Below are 15,859 nucleotides of genomic sequence, written 5' to 3' on the forward strand. Positions count from 1 at the left end.
TATCGGATTCAAGACTAGAGTGTTGGATTACTTAGTGAATTTTCAATACAGAGGGGCCAAGACATAAAAATACTTAATGGGATATCAATAATGAGCGTAGCTATTCTCTGAAAAAAAAAGCAATGCACCAAAGGTTTAGTCGTGCCCCGTGCCTAGTATCGCAGCTAACGAATCCAATCCTTCTCCTTTCCACTTAGCCTGGTCGAATTGGAAAATATAAACCCTCCCATCATGAAGTAACATCTTATCCAAATCAAGGTTAGAATGCTGGATTCCGCTGTTGTGCAAAGAGCTTAATGCGCTATGGGCTAGCTGGTAGTGCCGTGAGGATTCCTTCAAAGGACGCTCGCACCCTAAGTCTTCTAGCAGAATGAAGAACCCTGAGTAGAGCGGCCGCGGAGAATTGTCGTCCCATATATCCATAATGTAGCCGTAGCCATAGAGCTGCGGGATACATTCTCCCTGTAAATCTTTCAGCGCAGCATATATACTCAGCTCTTTCTCGAACCAGGTCTGGGCCGACAGAAACATCTCCTCCTCTGTGTGAATGACATTGTGATAATAATATGGGTCATAGATCTGTATCATTGCCTTGTCACAAAACTGGTATTCTTGGGGGAGCACCCTTGTCGAAATTTTAAGCACTTGGCAGTTGGAGTGCTCGCAGATAGTAACATCCTGGAGATACCCATCGCCTAGATTGGCCTCAATGTACTCAAAATCAGGCAATTCATAAAATGCAGTGGGTATCCTGTTTGCGAGGTCCTTGATCGAGGCACGCCTATCCTCATTGAGCTCACACTGCGTTTTGCGACAAAGACGGAAAAAGTCACATGTAGGAAACGGATAGCGTGACTCCAGCGCCATGAGCAGGAATGCACACGTCCGTACAGTGGTCACCGAGTCTGTAATGTTGACTTTATCGTAATGCTCAAGCTTGACAAATCGCGTCTCCCCTTCAACGTAAAATTCGTTGGACAACTGCATAAACACATAGTCGAACCCATCCGACAGGATTATTCGGTCCGTCTGGGCAAGCATACACGACTGCAGAGCCTCATCGAACGCGCTCATGAAATGGTGGGCAGCATCACTTGCAATTCCAGAGAAGTAGTCAGCGGAGCCTTTACCAATCTGTGCTTCTGCCGACCGTGTAACGACAATTACGCTGGGTTTATTGTTACACATGCCAACAATCCCGGGATACTTGGTATAGCCATTGAGAAAGACCTTGCCTGGAAACTCAAAGTGAAGCGGTTCGTACAGCTTGGTAATGATAGCGGCGGTTGGCTTGAGCACAGCCTCTACAATTTGCGTGTTGAGTTTATGCTTGGTTGTGCCTCTTACTGGTTTCATTTCCTGCGATCGCAAGACGCTCTGCTTTAATTGGTATATCTCCTCTGGCCCTAAATTTCCTACGAACTCGACCAAGTTTGCGTCCGCTTCGCGACACAACTTGTCGGCCATGAGCAGCGAACTGTGGAAGCCCTTAGTAGACGGTCTCACAGCGTAGAATCCCAAAGACATTCTATCTCGGCGCGTTACTGTGTAACTCGGCGTGGCATTATTATTTTGACATAGCATTAGCGAAATCGGTAGATTGAAGTACAGTTTTAGGAGCTCAAGGAGCGGGATCGCCATCATCCAGGCCTGGTACGGCAGGCGGTTGATCGACTGCTGCCAGTTGCATTCATTATCCAATGGCCATCGGGTCTTCCTCCATTGGTTATAATCTTTGAAGAACACTTGCATCCTCTCTCTTTTTTTTCTCTCTCTCTCTCTTCCTCAGTAAAGAAGGGAGTAACATTTGTTCGCGAAGGAGGAGAAACAATGGGAACTTTAATTTCAAAAGCTTATACCATTTTTATCGCTCGTTCTCAGCACTCAGTTCAATGGCCAAGTTACCCTTATTTCTAATTGCGTCATCCTCCTTGAGACGCTTGTGAATGAGTGCCGTCAGATTCACAGCAATGTTGTAGGCAACGTTAGCACACCGCATGATGGTGATCGCTTCAATCTGTTGTCCGCCTGGCTTGGCAATTTGACAGATATCCCGGTTCTTATTTATAGTGATGGTCATTTCGCTGTGCCGCAGAGCCTCTTCACGGGCTGTCGAATCAACCAGTACAATCTCCTTCGTAGTGACCTCTCCATCCTCGTTTTTCTTGTCAAGCTTAAAGAACGAAAAAGTTACACAGATTGGTACATGGAGAATAGAGAGCGGAACAGGAGCCCGCTCCTCTACTGAATGAATAATTGTCTTGTCTCCGTCAATTGAGATGTCCGGCACCTTGAAGTGCATCAATGCAGCAATAACTCCAATGCAAGTCGCGTCGACAAATCCTCCATCATAGCCAAGGTAGTGCACGTCTGCCCGGATCATCCAGCACGACTTGCCCGCGACAATTACCAGCGATTCAAGATCAAGCGCATTGGATCGTCGAATCGCCTTTTCGATAAGCCGGGTAACCAGCATCTCATCCTCAGACTGTCGTCCATTTTCAAAAAGCGGTGAGGCCATGGCCGAGATATCAGTGGTAATAAGAAAGAGTCCTTCGTACGGCCTGTCTTCGTATGGCTTTGCGACTTCTGCTGAGACTCTCACGACGAGTCTGGTGTTTCCTAGTTTCACCTCGACATGGCCCAGACTGTCGCCAAATTGGATATCGGCGTCCCGGAAATCTTCGAAATTTCGCTCATCTATTCGCAGCCCTTCGTCAAGGAGACTCAAAAGGAAATTCTGCTCGTTTGTCGAAATATCCTTGGCTTTCGGCATGGTATTTGTATAGTCTTTTAGAGCTTAGTTCAATGCGCGGATGAATTTTTGTGTTTGAAATTTGTGTGCTCTTTTTTACCGTGGCTTTTGAGGTGGTAGATTTTTCAGTCCGACTCGTGCGGCTCGTCCATTTCTACTACGCTACCGTATAGGAAGTTCAATTTAATGGTCTATGGTTTCTTCTAGCTATGACATTAACCGTCTATGCTATAGTGGTGATGCAACCTAAAAAAATTTGCAAGCCAATTGAGCCCAACAACGCATTCGCGGAAATGTTCCTGTAACAAATGATTTGTGACGCTGCTGCAAATTTTCTGTAACTAATTGCATCGGGGTTTTCTGTACAACGTTACAACTTCCTGTAACACTGGACTCGGTTACGCCTTTGGGAGATTTGTTACGCTATCAATAACACGGGCCGTACACCTAATAAAATCAGTAGAGGCATACCTACATTTTGGCAAGCTGGTCAAAAGCTTGTCGTAGCATTGTTAATAGCTTGTCGTAGCATTGTTGATCAATGAGCTCTCAGCAACAGCAATGGATTCGTTCGGATCGAGCTCGTCCTAACAGCGACCGCGTATATTTGAGTTCGAGCACACTTGGTGGTAAAATATTAAACCGTTCATATTCCTGCGGTCATAGAATACGACTAATTCGAGGCAGTTTTGCCGCAAGTCGTTTATTACTGTGCCATTAATCCATCAACATCCATTCATCTGTGGATGATCCTCAATTTGAAATGTGTTGCAATCTCCACCTGGGGTGCAGAAAGTAGCTTTGGATCTCGGTAACCTTTAATCGCAGTCACTGATGATAGATATCTCTAACTGCATCTGTTTTGCGTACAGCAATTACAGCAGCTTTGGACAAAACACATGTTACAACCCCAATGCCTATTATCCCGCCACTGCCATTTAAATTTGTTCTAAATGTAATTCAAACGTAAATAACTTACGTATCGTGCACGTGTTGGAGGCGGCGTGACAAATCCTGCTTGCCTCAAATTAGTTATCTTGCACTTTTGGCATAATAAACGCACTTACCGCACTGGGTGCGGGATATTTGGTCTGTACATTGCGATGATGAAGGTCCCGAACATTCCCCTTTCACTCTACTGCAGCTGTGGTGGAGTCGACAATGTGTCCCACACCCTCAAACGCTGTCCGGACTATGAGGCAACCCGCCACATACTTCGAGCAGTTTCCCCAGATTTAGATAGTAAAGTCCTCCTTAACACCAAGGAAGGACTCTGCGCGAAATCAATTACACTACGTCAAGAAAGTTTTCCCTCATGCTATCAGGGGCCTACCGCTGAGGAAATCGACCCCGTCGACCTTTACTGGATATTGTATTAGAAAGCGTACTTCGATTAGTCCTAGGCAACGGACTTTAATCAAGATTATTATTATTAATAAACGCACTTATTGATGAACATATTTAGTTTAATGGAGCTTGATTGGTTTGATATGAAGCAATTAAATGGAGTAATATGTTGAATTTTGGCTGTTCGACCTCCTAGATGCCCAGTTATCAGACAGTGGTACTGACGAAATGCTTTGACGCTACTTAGGCCTATCAGGAATAATAATTTTACTGCAGCTCTGGAGTACAAGTAAGTAATTTCGGGAGCAAATTTGACACATCGTGTGCGGCGCTGTTGAACCTTAATTACAGGTAGTTAATTGTTCTTCAATACAATGTAATATATACGGGTCCAACTTTTTGGGTAACTTCCATCCGTTCTGTAACAGTCGAGCTGTAGATTGTTGGATTTGTAATCGTTGGAAATACTTGCATAGATCAAATCGTAGGTCGAATAAACGTAGAGCAAGGCATTGAGATAGGCTTTCAGACGTTTAATATAACTTACTGGGCTGAATAACGCTATTCCCAAACAGCCTGGTCATAATAGAAATTTTCAATCAACAGTTGCATTCCAATGAATCGATTACACAGTCCGCGAAATTGAAGTCACCACTCAAACATGGTCTATGAATACTTCTTATCAGCTGGCCAGAATCCCTGTTAGGGCATTTATTCCAAATCAAATTGGAACTTCCATAGTCCAATTCCCAAACGCATCGATGCAATTTCATCAAATTACAAAAGATGTTTATTCCAAACAGATCAACGCTGTTTCGTCAAGATGAAGCGAGAAACCCCTTGGGTCAAAAAACTGATGTCGACAAGCTTTTGCTGAACCAATAAAGTAATGGAAGCTCTGTTCTTCAAGTTTCGTAACCAATTAAGTAGGGAAAACTCTGTTCTGCAGGTTTCATAACCAGCTAAGTAAGGGAAACTTTTTTCTCCATGTTTTGTAACCAGCAAAGTAGGGAAAGCTCTGTGCTCCATGTTTCGTATTCATAAAGGATGTTTACAGACGCGGAGTACGTTGGTAGTAGTGATAAACCTTATACCGTTTCATCTCCAAAGGCTCCTATAAACATAAAACAAGCGACGTCTTAACGCTTACCGAACCAAAGTCCAGCGATTTGAAATGTCAATTCGATCTAGAATATATCAAAACTGGTATAAGAAGGGTTCTTCTTCTCTCTCAATTGACCCTCATCAATTTATCTTAGTTCTTCAACAATGCAGTTCAAGCCCGTCTTTTACGTTCTCCTCGCTACCGCTTTGGCCGCCAAGGCGGCCCCAACCGAGGTTACCTCCGAGGTTACCATTGATGCGCGAGCCAACCGGGGCCCACTCTTTGCTTTCGTTGATGGCGCTCGAGAGGGTGTTAACAACGCCCAGCAGCACGTCGACTCTGTTGTCAACGCCTACCGAAACAACCCAGACCGTGCGGGTGCTGCTGCTGTCACCGCCATGCTGACTGGCTTGGACTCTCAGATTGACACTGCCATTGCTACTGTCTCTGAGACTCTTGCTCCGTTCACCTTTGGTGTCTCCAAGGCCATTGGAAATGTTTTGCTTGGTCCTTTCGTCCAGTCTGTGACTGATGGTCTTGAGGTTATGCTTGGCAACGCTATTGGTGGTGTCGCGGACATCGCTCGACCAGGTGCCCTTCAGCACAACCTCTCTCGACTCATCCAGCAGTCGAAGGAGTATAACATCAACGTTTCTAAACTTCAGACCCTCCAGGCTCAGCTCCAGAACACTCTCCCTCACAAGCGAGACGAAACCGAAATTGATGCTCGAGCCAACCGGGGCCCACTCTTTGCTTTCGTTGATGGCGCTCGAGAGGGTGTTAACAACGCCCAGCAGCACGTCGACTCTGTTGTCAACGCCTACCGAAACAACCCAGACCGTGCGGGTGCTGCTGCTGTCACCGCCATGCTGACTGGCTTGGACTCCCAGATTGATACTGCCATTGCTACTGTTTCCAATGCCCTTGCTCCGTTCACCTTTGGTGTCTCCAAGGCCATTGGCAATTTTTTGCTTGGTCCTTTCGTCCAGTCTGTTACTGATGGTCTTGAGGTTATGCTTGGCAACGCTATTGGTGGTGTCGCGGACATCGCTCGACCAGGTGCCCTTCAGCACAACCTCTCTCGACTCATCCAGCAGTCGAAGGAGTACAACATCAATGTTTCTAAGCTCCAGACTCTCCAGGCTCAGCTCCAGAACACCCTTCCAAAGGGCCATTAAATTTCGTTTGCGGCTTTGAGCTGGACTCGGCCGTAGTTTGTTTGTTCGTTTATTCTATTAGGTTATTTATTGATACTTTTAAAGAATATATGGGTTAATATTTTATCATTTTTTATCAAGCAGTTGATCTGGACTCAATCCCGGCTAAATTTGATTGGTGTTAGCAATCCTTTACATTTGGAGCCGGTTATTAAATAGCCCTGTAATCAATCTATTAAGGAGTTGTAGCTGTTCGATTTAGGTGCCGGTACGCGAAATTTGCGCTACCGCCAATTGGAGGCTACTCTATCAGACGGCACCGCAACAAGAAAGTATTGCATCTGTAGTCATCCTTGGCCCTGGACAATGGCCGCTATCCAAGATCACTATTGTAATAACAAATCGAGACTCAAGATCAATCAATAGATCCCCAAAACTGAGTTAGATGCAGCAGCAATCAAGATTACAAATCAATGAATACAGCTCCAAAACTGTTTTACTTACTGTATTAATGTAGTTGTGATTTTTGTTTTGCGGGATTGAACATTAGCTATCTTTTACTAGTGACTGCCAGGTACACGTACCCGGTAGTTACTCAATTCAACAATTCAAGTTACCATTTACGCCATCAATAATAGTATTCAGGAATTCACAACCATCTACACTAACTTATCAATGTCATAGCGCCGAAATTCCGGATCGCCATATATGATGCATCGCATTGCCCTTTTCAGTTGGAGATATATTCTGCAATATTCACATGGTCGCCTTGATATCGGCTGATGAACGATCTTCAATTTGCTCAATCACCAATCAATGTACTCTAGTACACGGATATACATGAACAACAAGCAATTATTGACTGGTCACTGCCAAGGGTGGAGAGAATACCATATTCGAGGCTTAGACCGTGACCAATGCGTAGGCGAATTACTAATACCTGCATATCCTCCGCGAAGCGGAGCTACGGGAGCTCGAGGGCTGGCCCTCGAAAATCCACAAATCCCCCTCGGATAACTGGATGCGGCTGATCCACGCCGCACGAGGCTTAAAGAACCCCAACATTACGCCGTTCTCAACATTAGCGGCCCCAATAAGACACCCAAAAGGAACGCGCACAGCCACAGATGGCCGATCGGGAATGGCGTGATGAATGCGCGTGCGCCGTGCGTCCCCCCTGGAATTAAAATTCGCGACTTGGCAGGGGAGGACACCATAGGAGTTAAGCGACTAATAAAACACCACGTCAGACCCCGAAAAATTTCATCGAAAAATGACCTCCGGTAAGCCTGTGTATATTGTCTCTGCTGCGCGAACGCCCATGGGCTCGCTGCTTGGCAACCTTGCCTCTCAGACCTACGTTGATCTCGGATCGCATGCCGTCAAGGCTGCCCTCGAGAAGGGCCAGGTCCCAGCTGACCAGGTCGAGGAGATCGTTTTTGGTAACGTCTACTCCGCCAACGTAGGCCAGGCTCCGGCCCGACAGGTCGCTCTCAAGGCTGGTCTCCCGGAGACCACCGTAGCTACCACCGTCAACAAGGTGTGTGCTTCCGGCCTTAAGGCCATCATCATTGGTGCCCAGTCTATTCTGACGGGCTCTGCCGACCTTGTCGTAGCTGGTGGTGCTGAATCCATGACCAACGTGCCTCACTACCTTCCAAAGGGCCGAACCGGCATGAAGTTCGGTGGTGGCTCGATCGTCGACGGTTTGGAGCGAGACGGTCTCCAGGACGCTTACTCTGGTGAGGCAATGGGCATGGCTGGTGAGGATACTGCTGCTGAGCATTCTATTTCCCGACAGGAGCAGGATGATTATGCTGTTGAGTCTTACAAGCGGGCCCAGAAGGCTACTGCTGCTGGTAAGTTCAAGGCGGAGATTGCTCCAATTGAGCTCCCAGGCGCTCGGGGCAAGCCAGGTGTGACTATTGATGCCGATGAAGAGCAGGCTCGACTCAATGAAGAGAAGCTGCGAGGCGCCCGGCCTGTTTTCAAGAAGGATGGCTCTCTTACGGCTCCAAACTCGTCTCCAATTAACGATGGTGGTGCTGCGGTCATTCTTGCTTCCGAGGAGAAGGTCCGGGAGCTTGGCTTGAAGCCAATTGCCAAGATCTTGGGCTGGGGTGAGACTGCCCGGGCTCCAATCAAGTTCCCACAGAGCCCGGCCTACTCTGTGCAGAAGGCGCTCAAGCACGCTAATGTAGAGTTGTCTAACGTTGACTTCTTTGAGTTGAACGAGGCGTTCAGCGTTGTGGGTATTGTGAACCCGAAGATTCTGGGCATTAGCTCCGACAAGGTGAACGTTTACGGTGGTGCTGTTGCTTTGGGTCATCCATTGGGCTGCTCTGGTGCTCGAATTGTCGTCACCTTGACCAGTGTTCTTAACCAGGAGGGTGGTAAGATTGGTGTTGCTGGTATTTGCAACGGTGGTGGCGGTGCCTCTGCTTTGGTCATTGAGCGAGTTTAAATTAATTTTTTGCTAGAAAATTCATCAGCTAGAGAATAATTGTAATATATTAACCACACCATACCCCCTAAATCCCGCTGTGGCTCCGCGAAGCGGAGATCTGGGGCGCTGTAACGCGTTCTTACGGGAGTTTTGTTACAGCTTGGGAGTTTGTAACACCGAAGAAACGGGGGTCTGGGGGCTGGCCCCAGGAACGGGAGCTCGAGGGCTGGCCCTCGAATACGCTTTTTTGCCAGTAATCAATTGAAGCGTAGAGTGTTCATGGGGGGACCAGTCCCCCCAAACCCCCCTGGGGCTCCGCTTCGCGGAGAAATGTACTGTGATAGGAGTTTTGTTACAGCTTGGGAGTTTGTAACAGGTGTAACGAAAAGGTTTTGTAACACTGTGATCACCTAAGAGAAGGGGGTCTGGGGGCTGGCCCCCAGTAACGGGAGCTCGAGGGCTGGCCCTCGAAAATACTCGTCCATGGTAGTATTAATTGATTGATAGTGAAATATTGATAATCGAAATAATTGTGATAGCAGAATAGTAATAATAATTTAAAGTTACAGAATGGTTAAATCTCCATCTGCCCGTTCCCTCTGAAGTAATCCGCAATAAGGAAAGCAATATCCAACGATTGCGACAAAGACAACCGCGGATCGCACACCGTATCGTATCGCAGAACAAGATCCTCGTCCTCCAACGCCTGCGAACCACCAATGCACTCCGTAACATCGTCACCAGTAAGCTCCAGATGAACACCGTTCAACTTGCTATCGTTAGCCCGGTGGATCTCCAGAGCCAGCTTGATCTCCTTCACCATATCGTTGAAGTATCGCGTCTTAAGCTTAGTCACCGGAGAAACCTTGGTGTTGCCGTGGCACGGATCAGAGATCCACACGACCTTATGGCCAGACTTCTGGACGGCCCGGATCTGCTCCGGCAGCATCTTCTCGATCTTATCCGCACCGTACCGTGAAATAAGCGTTACTCGGCCATCCTCGTAGTCCGGATCAACCACATCCAGCAGTCTCACCAGCTCATCAGTGACCGTGGAAGGACCGACCTTGATGCCAATTGGGTTCTGAACACCCCGGAAGAACTCGACATGGGCACCATCAACCTGCCGCGTTCGGTCTCCGATCCAGATGAAATGCGCAGAAGTGTTGTACCATTTGTACTCGCCGCCATTCTTGCTTCTCAGGTGCCGTGTCAGACTCTGCTCATACTCCAGCAACAGAGCCTCGTGGGACGTAAAGAAATCAATCGACTTGAGTCCCTGAGACGAGTCTGTGCCACACGTAGCAATGAATTCAAGACCTTGAGAGATGGAGTTGACCACCTCCTGGTACCGCTCCCGCACCTGGTCCTTGACGACATGCGACAGGTCCCATTCGAACGGGTAATGCAAATCAGCGAATCCGCTGGCCAGAGACGACCGGATGAAGTTCAGCGTAGCTGCAGAGTGGAAGTAGGAACTTACCAGTCTTGAGGCGTCCGGCTTTCGGTCGCTTGGATCGTAGCCGTTGATGTTATCACCTCGGAAGGACGGAATCTCGCCGTATCCTTCCACGACTTCAGTCAGTTTCGACCGCGGCTTAGCGTACTGACCAGCAATTCGGCCAATCCGCACCACTGGCAGCTTAGTACCCCAGATGAGAACCAGCGACATCTGCAGCAAGACCTTCAATTTAGCCTCAATTCGGTCCTGGTTACAGTAATCGAAAAGCTCTGCACAGTCTCCACCCTGCAGAATGAACGCCTCGCCATTGGCAGCAGCCTTGAGCTTAGTCTTGAGCTCCTCGATCTCGCCAGGGTTGACAAGAGGCGGTAGGCTCTCAAGCTTCTCTAGGGCCTTCTCCACTTCACTAAAGTCGTCGTAGACGACATCTTGGGTAATGGGTTTGGAGTGCCAGGAGGTAGGGGACCATCCATTAGCAATCTCAGCCTGGAGCTTGGCACGCTCGCTCTCTGAGAGCCCTCCCAGGGGCTTGTCAAAGGACTTTGACCGCAGTTTCGCAGTGGACTTTGCAGCCTCACTGGGCACCAGCTTCTCGGGGTTCTGAATCTGAATTCTAGGTTCTTTCTGGCTCATCTTTGCCTGGTTTCAATTGTCTGGAAAGTCCAGGATTAATCGATTTATTTAAGTAAGAGACTTGTTCCGGATATATATCGGATTAATTTTTCACCAGGTCCCAATGCCGCACCTTTTATGCCGTCCATTGCCGACCGTTTCGTCTGGGGTTTTGACTCATTACCTATTTAAGACTCATCATCAATATCTTGTATACTACGGTATCTACGAGTTGTTAGTGCTATGTAGTAGATCACAGGAGTAGAATGAATAGTTTATTGAATAAATTTTCGGGTCGTGCGAGGAGTTTGTCACTGTAGTGGTTTCTTGAGCGTTCTTTGAGCATACTCTTTTATAGCACCCAACATTTCAAGATTCGAGTACCATATACTGGTCAGCTAATCTATACGTGGTACGGTACATTGAATAACGTTAGATATTATTTATAGCTGTAATGTACGTAGTTGAAATTCCGTTAGGATTATGCGGTTCTATACAGGAGGACATGCATCATCGTCATGCTATGGAATGCCTATAGCCTACCCACATGTTCCATTTAAAATGCACGTCCACCAGAATTAGGAAGCATGTGGTTTACTCAATTATTAAGATGAGGTTATTCTGGGTTACACGGTATCATTTTAAGACACACTGAATACCGGTAGATCCTTAATACTGATCGTCGCGAATCAGTACCTTATATTTTGTTGTACCAGGTAAACAATACCGGTAATGAATAATAACAATTGAGCAAACCTGTTTCCTAGGGCGAAAGAGGACTGGTGGAAGTAAACGAGGTTAAATAAAGGATTCAGAAGAGAAGAATATGCCTAAAACTAAAGGAGCTTACGACAGACTTCAATACCGGTAGATTATCACTATTCATAACTTGAGCTTATCTCCGCGAAGCGGAGCTACGGGGATTTGGGGGCTGGCCCCCAAGTTATACTGTACCCTCCACTATTCTTTCTGGCAAATACAAGAGACTGTATCGGATATGACCAGGTATTAAGCCAAAAATGAACTGGGTAAATTAAGCAACTACCGGTAGATCGATTTGACCGCTTAATAAACTGTAGATGAACTGAGTAAATTAGGCGAATCTACAGGCTACTGAACAAGAGATGAAGAAACTAAATATAACAAACAAACGTATGGCTTTTGAGTAATAAATTACCTAGTATATCAATCTAGAAAAAAAAGGACACTAGAAAACATGAACCTTTTTACGGCGAATCATAAGCAGAATTACTTCTGTCGCTTGTAGATCTTGTTGAGGAAGATCTCAATGACTTCGCCCTTGAAGCCTCGCGACTCGTCAATATTGGCAATTCGCTTTCGCAGCTCGGTAACAATTTCCTCCTCGTATTCAAAGTAATCCTGCTGCAGATCGAGATCGGCAAACACCTGCTTTACCTTGGCCTCCTTAGCAGAGTCCTTGATGCCGTAGTTGGCATCCAGAGTCTCCCGCTGGGCAGGGCTGCACTTCTCAAGAGCCTTGTTGATCACCCAGCCGCACTTGTTGTCCTGGATGTCGGTGCCGATCTTGCCAATCACATCGGGATCACCATAGCAGTCGAGGTAGTCGTCCTGGACCTGGAAGTACTCACCAAGCGGCAGCAGAACGTCCTTGGCCTGCTTAAAATCACACGGAGACGAAATGCCGGCCATGTACATAGCCAGAGCCACCGGCAGGTAGAAGCTGTAGAACGCCGTCTTGTAGGTGACAATGAACGAATGCTTCTTGAGAGAGAACCGTGAAAGGTCGACATCGTCTTCTGGAGCCGTGATGAGGTCGAGCAACTGGCCCAGCTCGGTCTGGAAGGTGGTCTCATGGAACAGCTCAATGAGATCAACGTAGTACGAGTCCTGTCGGAAGTATTTCTTGAGCAGAATGTAAATGGCAGCCTCGAGCATGAAAGCGTCATTAATGGCAATCATACCGACCTTTGGCTGGAGGTACCAGCATGGTTGACCCCGACGCGTCTTGGAGCTGTCCATAATGTCATCAGCGACGAGGAAATACGCCTGAAGCAGCTCGACGCACCACCCCAAAACAGCAGCTTTCTTGTACTCCTGGGCATCCAATTCCTTCTTGTTCTTGAGCAACCGGTACGTGTCGACCACAGAGAGGCCCCGGTTCAACTTGCCACCCACACTGTTGTAGAACAGGTTCTCCTTGAGCCACTCGATGGCGTTAGGCGCAATACCAGTCTCCCGCACGCTCTCAAGGATCTCCTCCGCAATCTCGGGGAAAACGGCCTCGAATTGTTTCCTAGCTTCTGACATTTTCCTGCTTTTCAATGCAACAATTTAAAGAGAAATTGGCAAACCAATCGTATAAAGAGAGAGAGAATGAGTGAGTGAGAGAGAAAAGACAAGTGGAAGTATTAAGGGAAAAGACCGAGGAGGGGGGCTGCAAATCCCACGCTTGGGAATTTCGTATGTGATTTGCCTGCGCGCCGCGAATTATGAAAAATGAAAAATAGGGCTTGAAAATCGAAGATTTGCTGCAGCAGCCTCATCCATCCACCACCATTTTCTCTCCCCTCCTCTCTCTCTCTCTTTCTCTCCTTATTCTTTCTCCCCCACCTGCTTTCGACCTCCACCATTGGCTAGACTCTGGTTCCACATCTACGGGCCACGTAAGCCAGCTGACACACAGTCCAATGAGCGTAAAAAAAAGTTGGTGTCTCTGGACCAGAAACATACGCTCAGGGGCTAGCACGTGATTAAAAGTCACGTGAAAGTCACGAATTCTTTTTCATTTCAGCCCTTCTCTTTCCGTATGTCGTTAATCTTACCCCTGGCGATACATTGCATGTCGAAAATTGGTTGACAGGAGTCGCTATAGGCTTGGCATGGTACATTATATGCCTAATGAAATAGAAAATATCCAGTAGGGGGTGCGATGGGCAATGGGCGATGGGCGATGGGATGCGTAGGCACAGCCGTTCATATGCCATCCTATAGTACACCAGTACTTTAGCATTACATTAGGCTCTTTTACCACATATGATACTGCGTTGTACCACAATAGTAATTAGAACTTGGTATAATTGCTGTACCACATTAGAGCCTAGTATAATTGTTGTACCATATTACCAAATTAGAACCTGGTGTAATCGTTGTACCATATTAGAAGCTGGTACGATATTAGAACTTAAAATGTGAAATCGTTGCACCACATTAGAAGTTGGCAATTTGTACCTGCAATGGCAGTTTGACGTCGTACCTATAGTAATAGTAAGCTCAAGTTGTATCCGTAGTCTTACATTTGCCTCAACCAAAAGGATGTGGCCATGTCCTGGTCTCAAACATTGGGTCTTGAACCAGGTACGTACCTCAAACTCAACTTGTTGGTACAGTTGTCAGCTTAACTTCTTTTAGGCACATGTCAGCTTGACATCTGGAGAGTCAGACTGAACAATATACAATTAAGCGCAACCGAGCTAGCATTTTGCCACGATTGATGTTTTGCCACAATTTAAAGTAGAAGAGTTTGAACTATTGCTTTGAATCAATCTTCACTAATAGAACAATTTCCAAACGGGAGTTATTCCTTACAACTCGGCAATACATTAAAAGGCCCATATATCAATTATAATTGATGTGTGTAAGAGAAATAGAGTGTGGCGTTCTAGTGGCGGGGGTAGGTGCACAAGAGTTGGCGCCGCAAGCGCCGCACACATCCTAATTGGGAGGGAACCCTCGTTGCCACAGCAACAATCCAAAAAATCAATAGTCACGTGACCGAATCGTTTTGAAAAAATAATTTTTCAATATTTGATCTCTTAAATCAGAGATATTAAGCCCTTATCAAAACCAATACCTGAAAAATATATAATGGCCGGGGCAACTCTCAAGGAGTCGATTAAGAAGTTCAAGAAGAAGGTTCTTCCTAAGGAAGAAAAGCCTGTAGAAGCCCTCTCCCACAAGGAGAAGCGAAGACTCAAGAAGGAGGCCTCCAAGGCTGATCTGGAGTCCGAGGACGAGGAAAATGAAGAGGAGGACGAAGAGTTTGATCCATCAAAGCTGGACGAATCTAGCGAGGATGAGGATGAAGATCAGGAGCTGTATAATGGCGAATCAGATGAGGAAGAAGAAGAGGAAGAAGAAGAAGAAGAAGATATCCCACTTTCGGATGTCGAACTGGATGATGACGCTGATGTTATTCCACACCAAAAGACTACCATTAATAACGTTGCCGCATTGAAACAGTCTCTGAGTTCTATCAGGCTGCCTCACAACAAGATCCCATTCCATGAACACATGTCGATCCAGGCTGAGGAGCCTATTGTGCTCAAGGACATTTACGACGATATTGAACGAGAACTGGCATTCTACAAACAGGGTCTGGAAGCGGCTAAGAAGGCCCGAAAGCAGCTCAAGAAGGAGGATATTGCGTTCACGCGACCAGTGGACTACTTTGCCGAGATGGTCAAGTCTGACGAGCATATGGATAAGCTGAAGCAGAAGCTGATTGAAGACGAGTCGGCCAAGAAGGCTTCGCAAGAGGCCAAGAAACAGCGGGAGCTCAAGAAGTTCGGCAAGAAGGTTCAGCATGCCAGGCTGCAGGAGCGAGCTAAGGAGAAGCGAGACACTATGGATAAGCTGAAGAACCTCAAGAGGAAGCGTGGAGACAACAACATGACTTCGGAGGACTTTGATATTGCCGTAGAGGAGGCTGCCTCGTTTGGAGCTGGTATCAAGAAGGAAAAGGGTGCTAAGCGAAAGGCCAAGGATGCCAAGTACGGTAGCGGCGGCAAGAAGAGATTCAAGAAGTCAAACGATGCCGCGTCTAGCGCAGATCTGTCTGGATTCAACCAAAAGAAGATGAAATCTAACCCTAAGCAGCGTCCGGGCAAGAGCAAGAGACGTCATTAACTTAACCCATTATAATAGAAGTCTTTACCTGTAACTGACCATTTATCTACTGGAGTAAGACTAGGAATTATCTGGTTTCCAGTACTAT

General features: G+C 46.8%; 7 protein-coding genes across 7 annotated transcripts; 3 read left to right on the top strand and 4 right to left on the bottom strand.

Moving 5' to 3' along the window:
- Positions 1 to 135: 135 nt before the first annotated feature.
- On the bottom strand, positions 136 to 1,527 carry TRVA0_029S00738 (uncharacterized protein; the record flags this gene model as incomplete). Its single annotated transcript, XM_076685807.1, has 1 exon — positions 136 to 1,527. The coding sequence occupies one exon, from the start codon at positions 1,525 to 1,527 to the stop codon at positions 136 to 138; it is 1,392 nt and encodes a 463-aa protein (XP_076539942.1).
- A 337-nt stretch (positions 1,528 to 1,864) lies between these two features.
- Positions 1,865 to 2,776, bottom strand: RRP45 (exosome non-catalytic core subunit RRP45; the record flags this gene model as incomplete). Its single annotated transcript, XM_076685808.1, has 1 exon — positions 1,865 to 2,776. One exon carries the CDS (start codon positions 2,774 to 2,776, stop codon positions 1,865 to 1,867), a length of 912 nt encoding a protein of 303 aa, XP_076539943.1.
- Positions 2,777 to 5,371: 2,595 nt separating this feature from the next.
- TRVA0_029S00782 (uncharacterized protein) lies at positions 5,372 to 6,385 on the top strand (the record flags this gene model as incomplete). The annotated part of the gene is made up of 1 exon (XM_076685809.1): positions 5,372 to 6,385. The coding sequence occupies one exon, from the start codon at positions 5,372 to 5,374 to the stop codon at positions 6,383 to 6,385; it is 1,014 nt and encodes a 337-aa protein (XP_076539944.1).
- A 1,252-nt stretch (positions 6,386 to 7,637) lies between these two features.
- Positions 7,638 to 8,828, top strand: ERG10 (acetyl-CoA C-acetyltransferase; the record flags this gene model as incomplete). The annotated part of the gene is made up of 1 exon (XM_076685810.1): positions 7,638 to 8,828. The coding sequence occupies one exon, from the start codon at positions 7,638 to 7,640 to the stop codon at positions 8,826 to 8,828; it is 1,191 nt and encodes a 396-aa protein (XP_076539945.1).
- A 556-nt stretch (positions 8,829 to 9,384) lies between these two features.
- On the bottom strand, positions 9,385 to 10,905 carry TRVA0_029S00826 (3-deoxy-7-phosphoheptulonate synthase class II; the record flags this gene model as incomplete). The annotated part of the gene is made up of 1 exon (XM_076685811.1): positions 9,385 to 10,905. The coding sequence occupies one exon, from the start codon at positions 10,903 to 10,905 to the stop codon at positions 9,385 to 9,387; it is 1,521 nt and encodes a 506-aa protein (XP_076539946.1).
- Positions 10,906 to 12,132: 1,227 nt separating this feature from the next.
- On the bottom strand, positions 12,133 to 13,173 carry ERG20 (bifunctional (2E,6E)-farnesyl diphosphate synthase/dimethylallyltranstransferase; the record flags this gene model as incomplete). The annotated part of the gene is made up of 1 exon (XM_076685812.1): positions 12,133 to 13,173. One exon carries the CDS (start codon positions 13,171 to 13,173, stop codon positions 12,133 to 12,135), a length of 1,041 nt encoding a protein of 346 aa, XP_076539947.1.
- A 1,557-nt stretch (positions 13,174 to 14,730) lies between these two features.
- EBP2 (EBP2 family rRNA-processing protein) lies at positions 14,731 to 15,771 on the top strand (the record flags this gene model as incomplete). The annotated part of the gene is made up of 1 exon (XM_076685813.1): positions 14,731 to 15,771. The coding sequence occupies one exon, from the start codon at positions 14,731 to 14,733 to the stop codon at positions 15,769 to 15,771; it is 1,041 nt and encodes a 346-aa protein (XP_076539948.1).
- Positions 15,772 to 15,859: the final 88 nt, after the last annotated feature.

Source organism: Trichomonascus vanleenenianus (assembly GCF_965637985.1).
Source record: "Trichomonascus vanleenenianus strain CLIB 3782 genome assembly, contig: TRVA0_029S, whole genome shotgun sequence".
Classification (NCBI taxonomy): Eukaryota; Fungi; Ascomycota; class Dipodascomycetes; order Dipodascales; family Trichomonascaceae; genus Blastobotrys; species Blastobotrys vanleenenianus.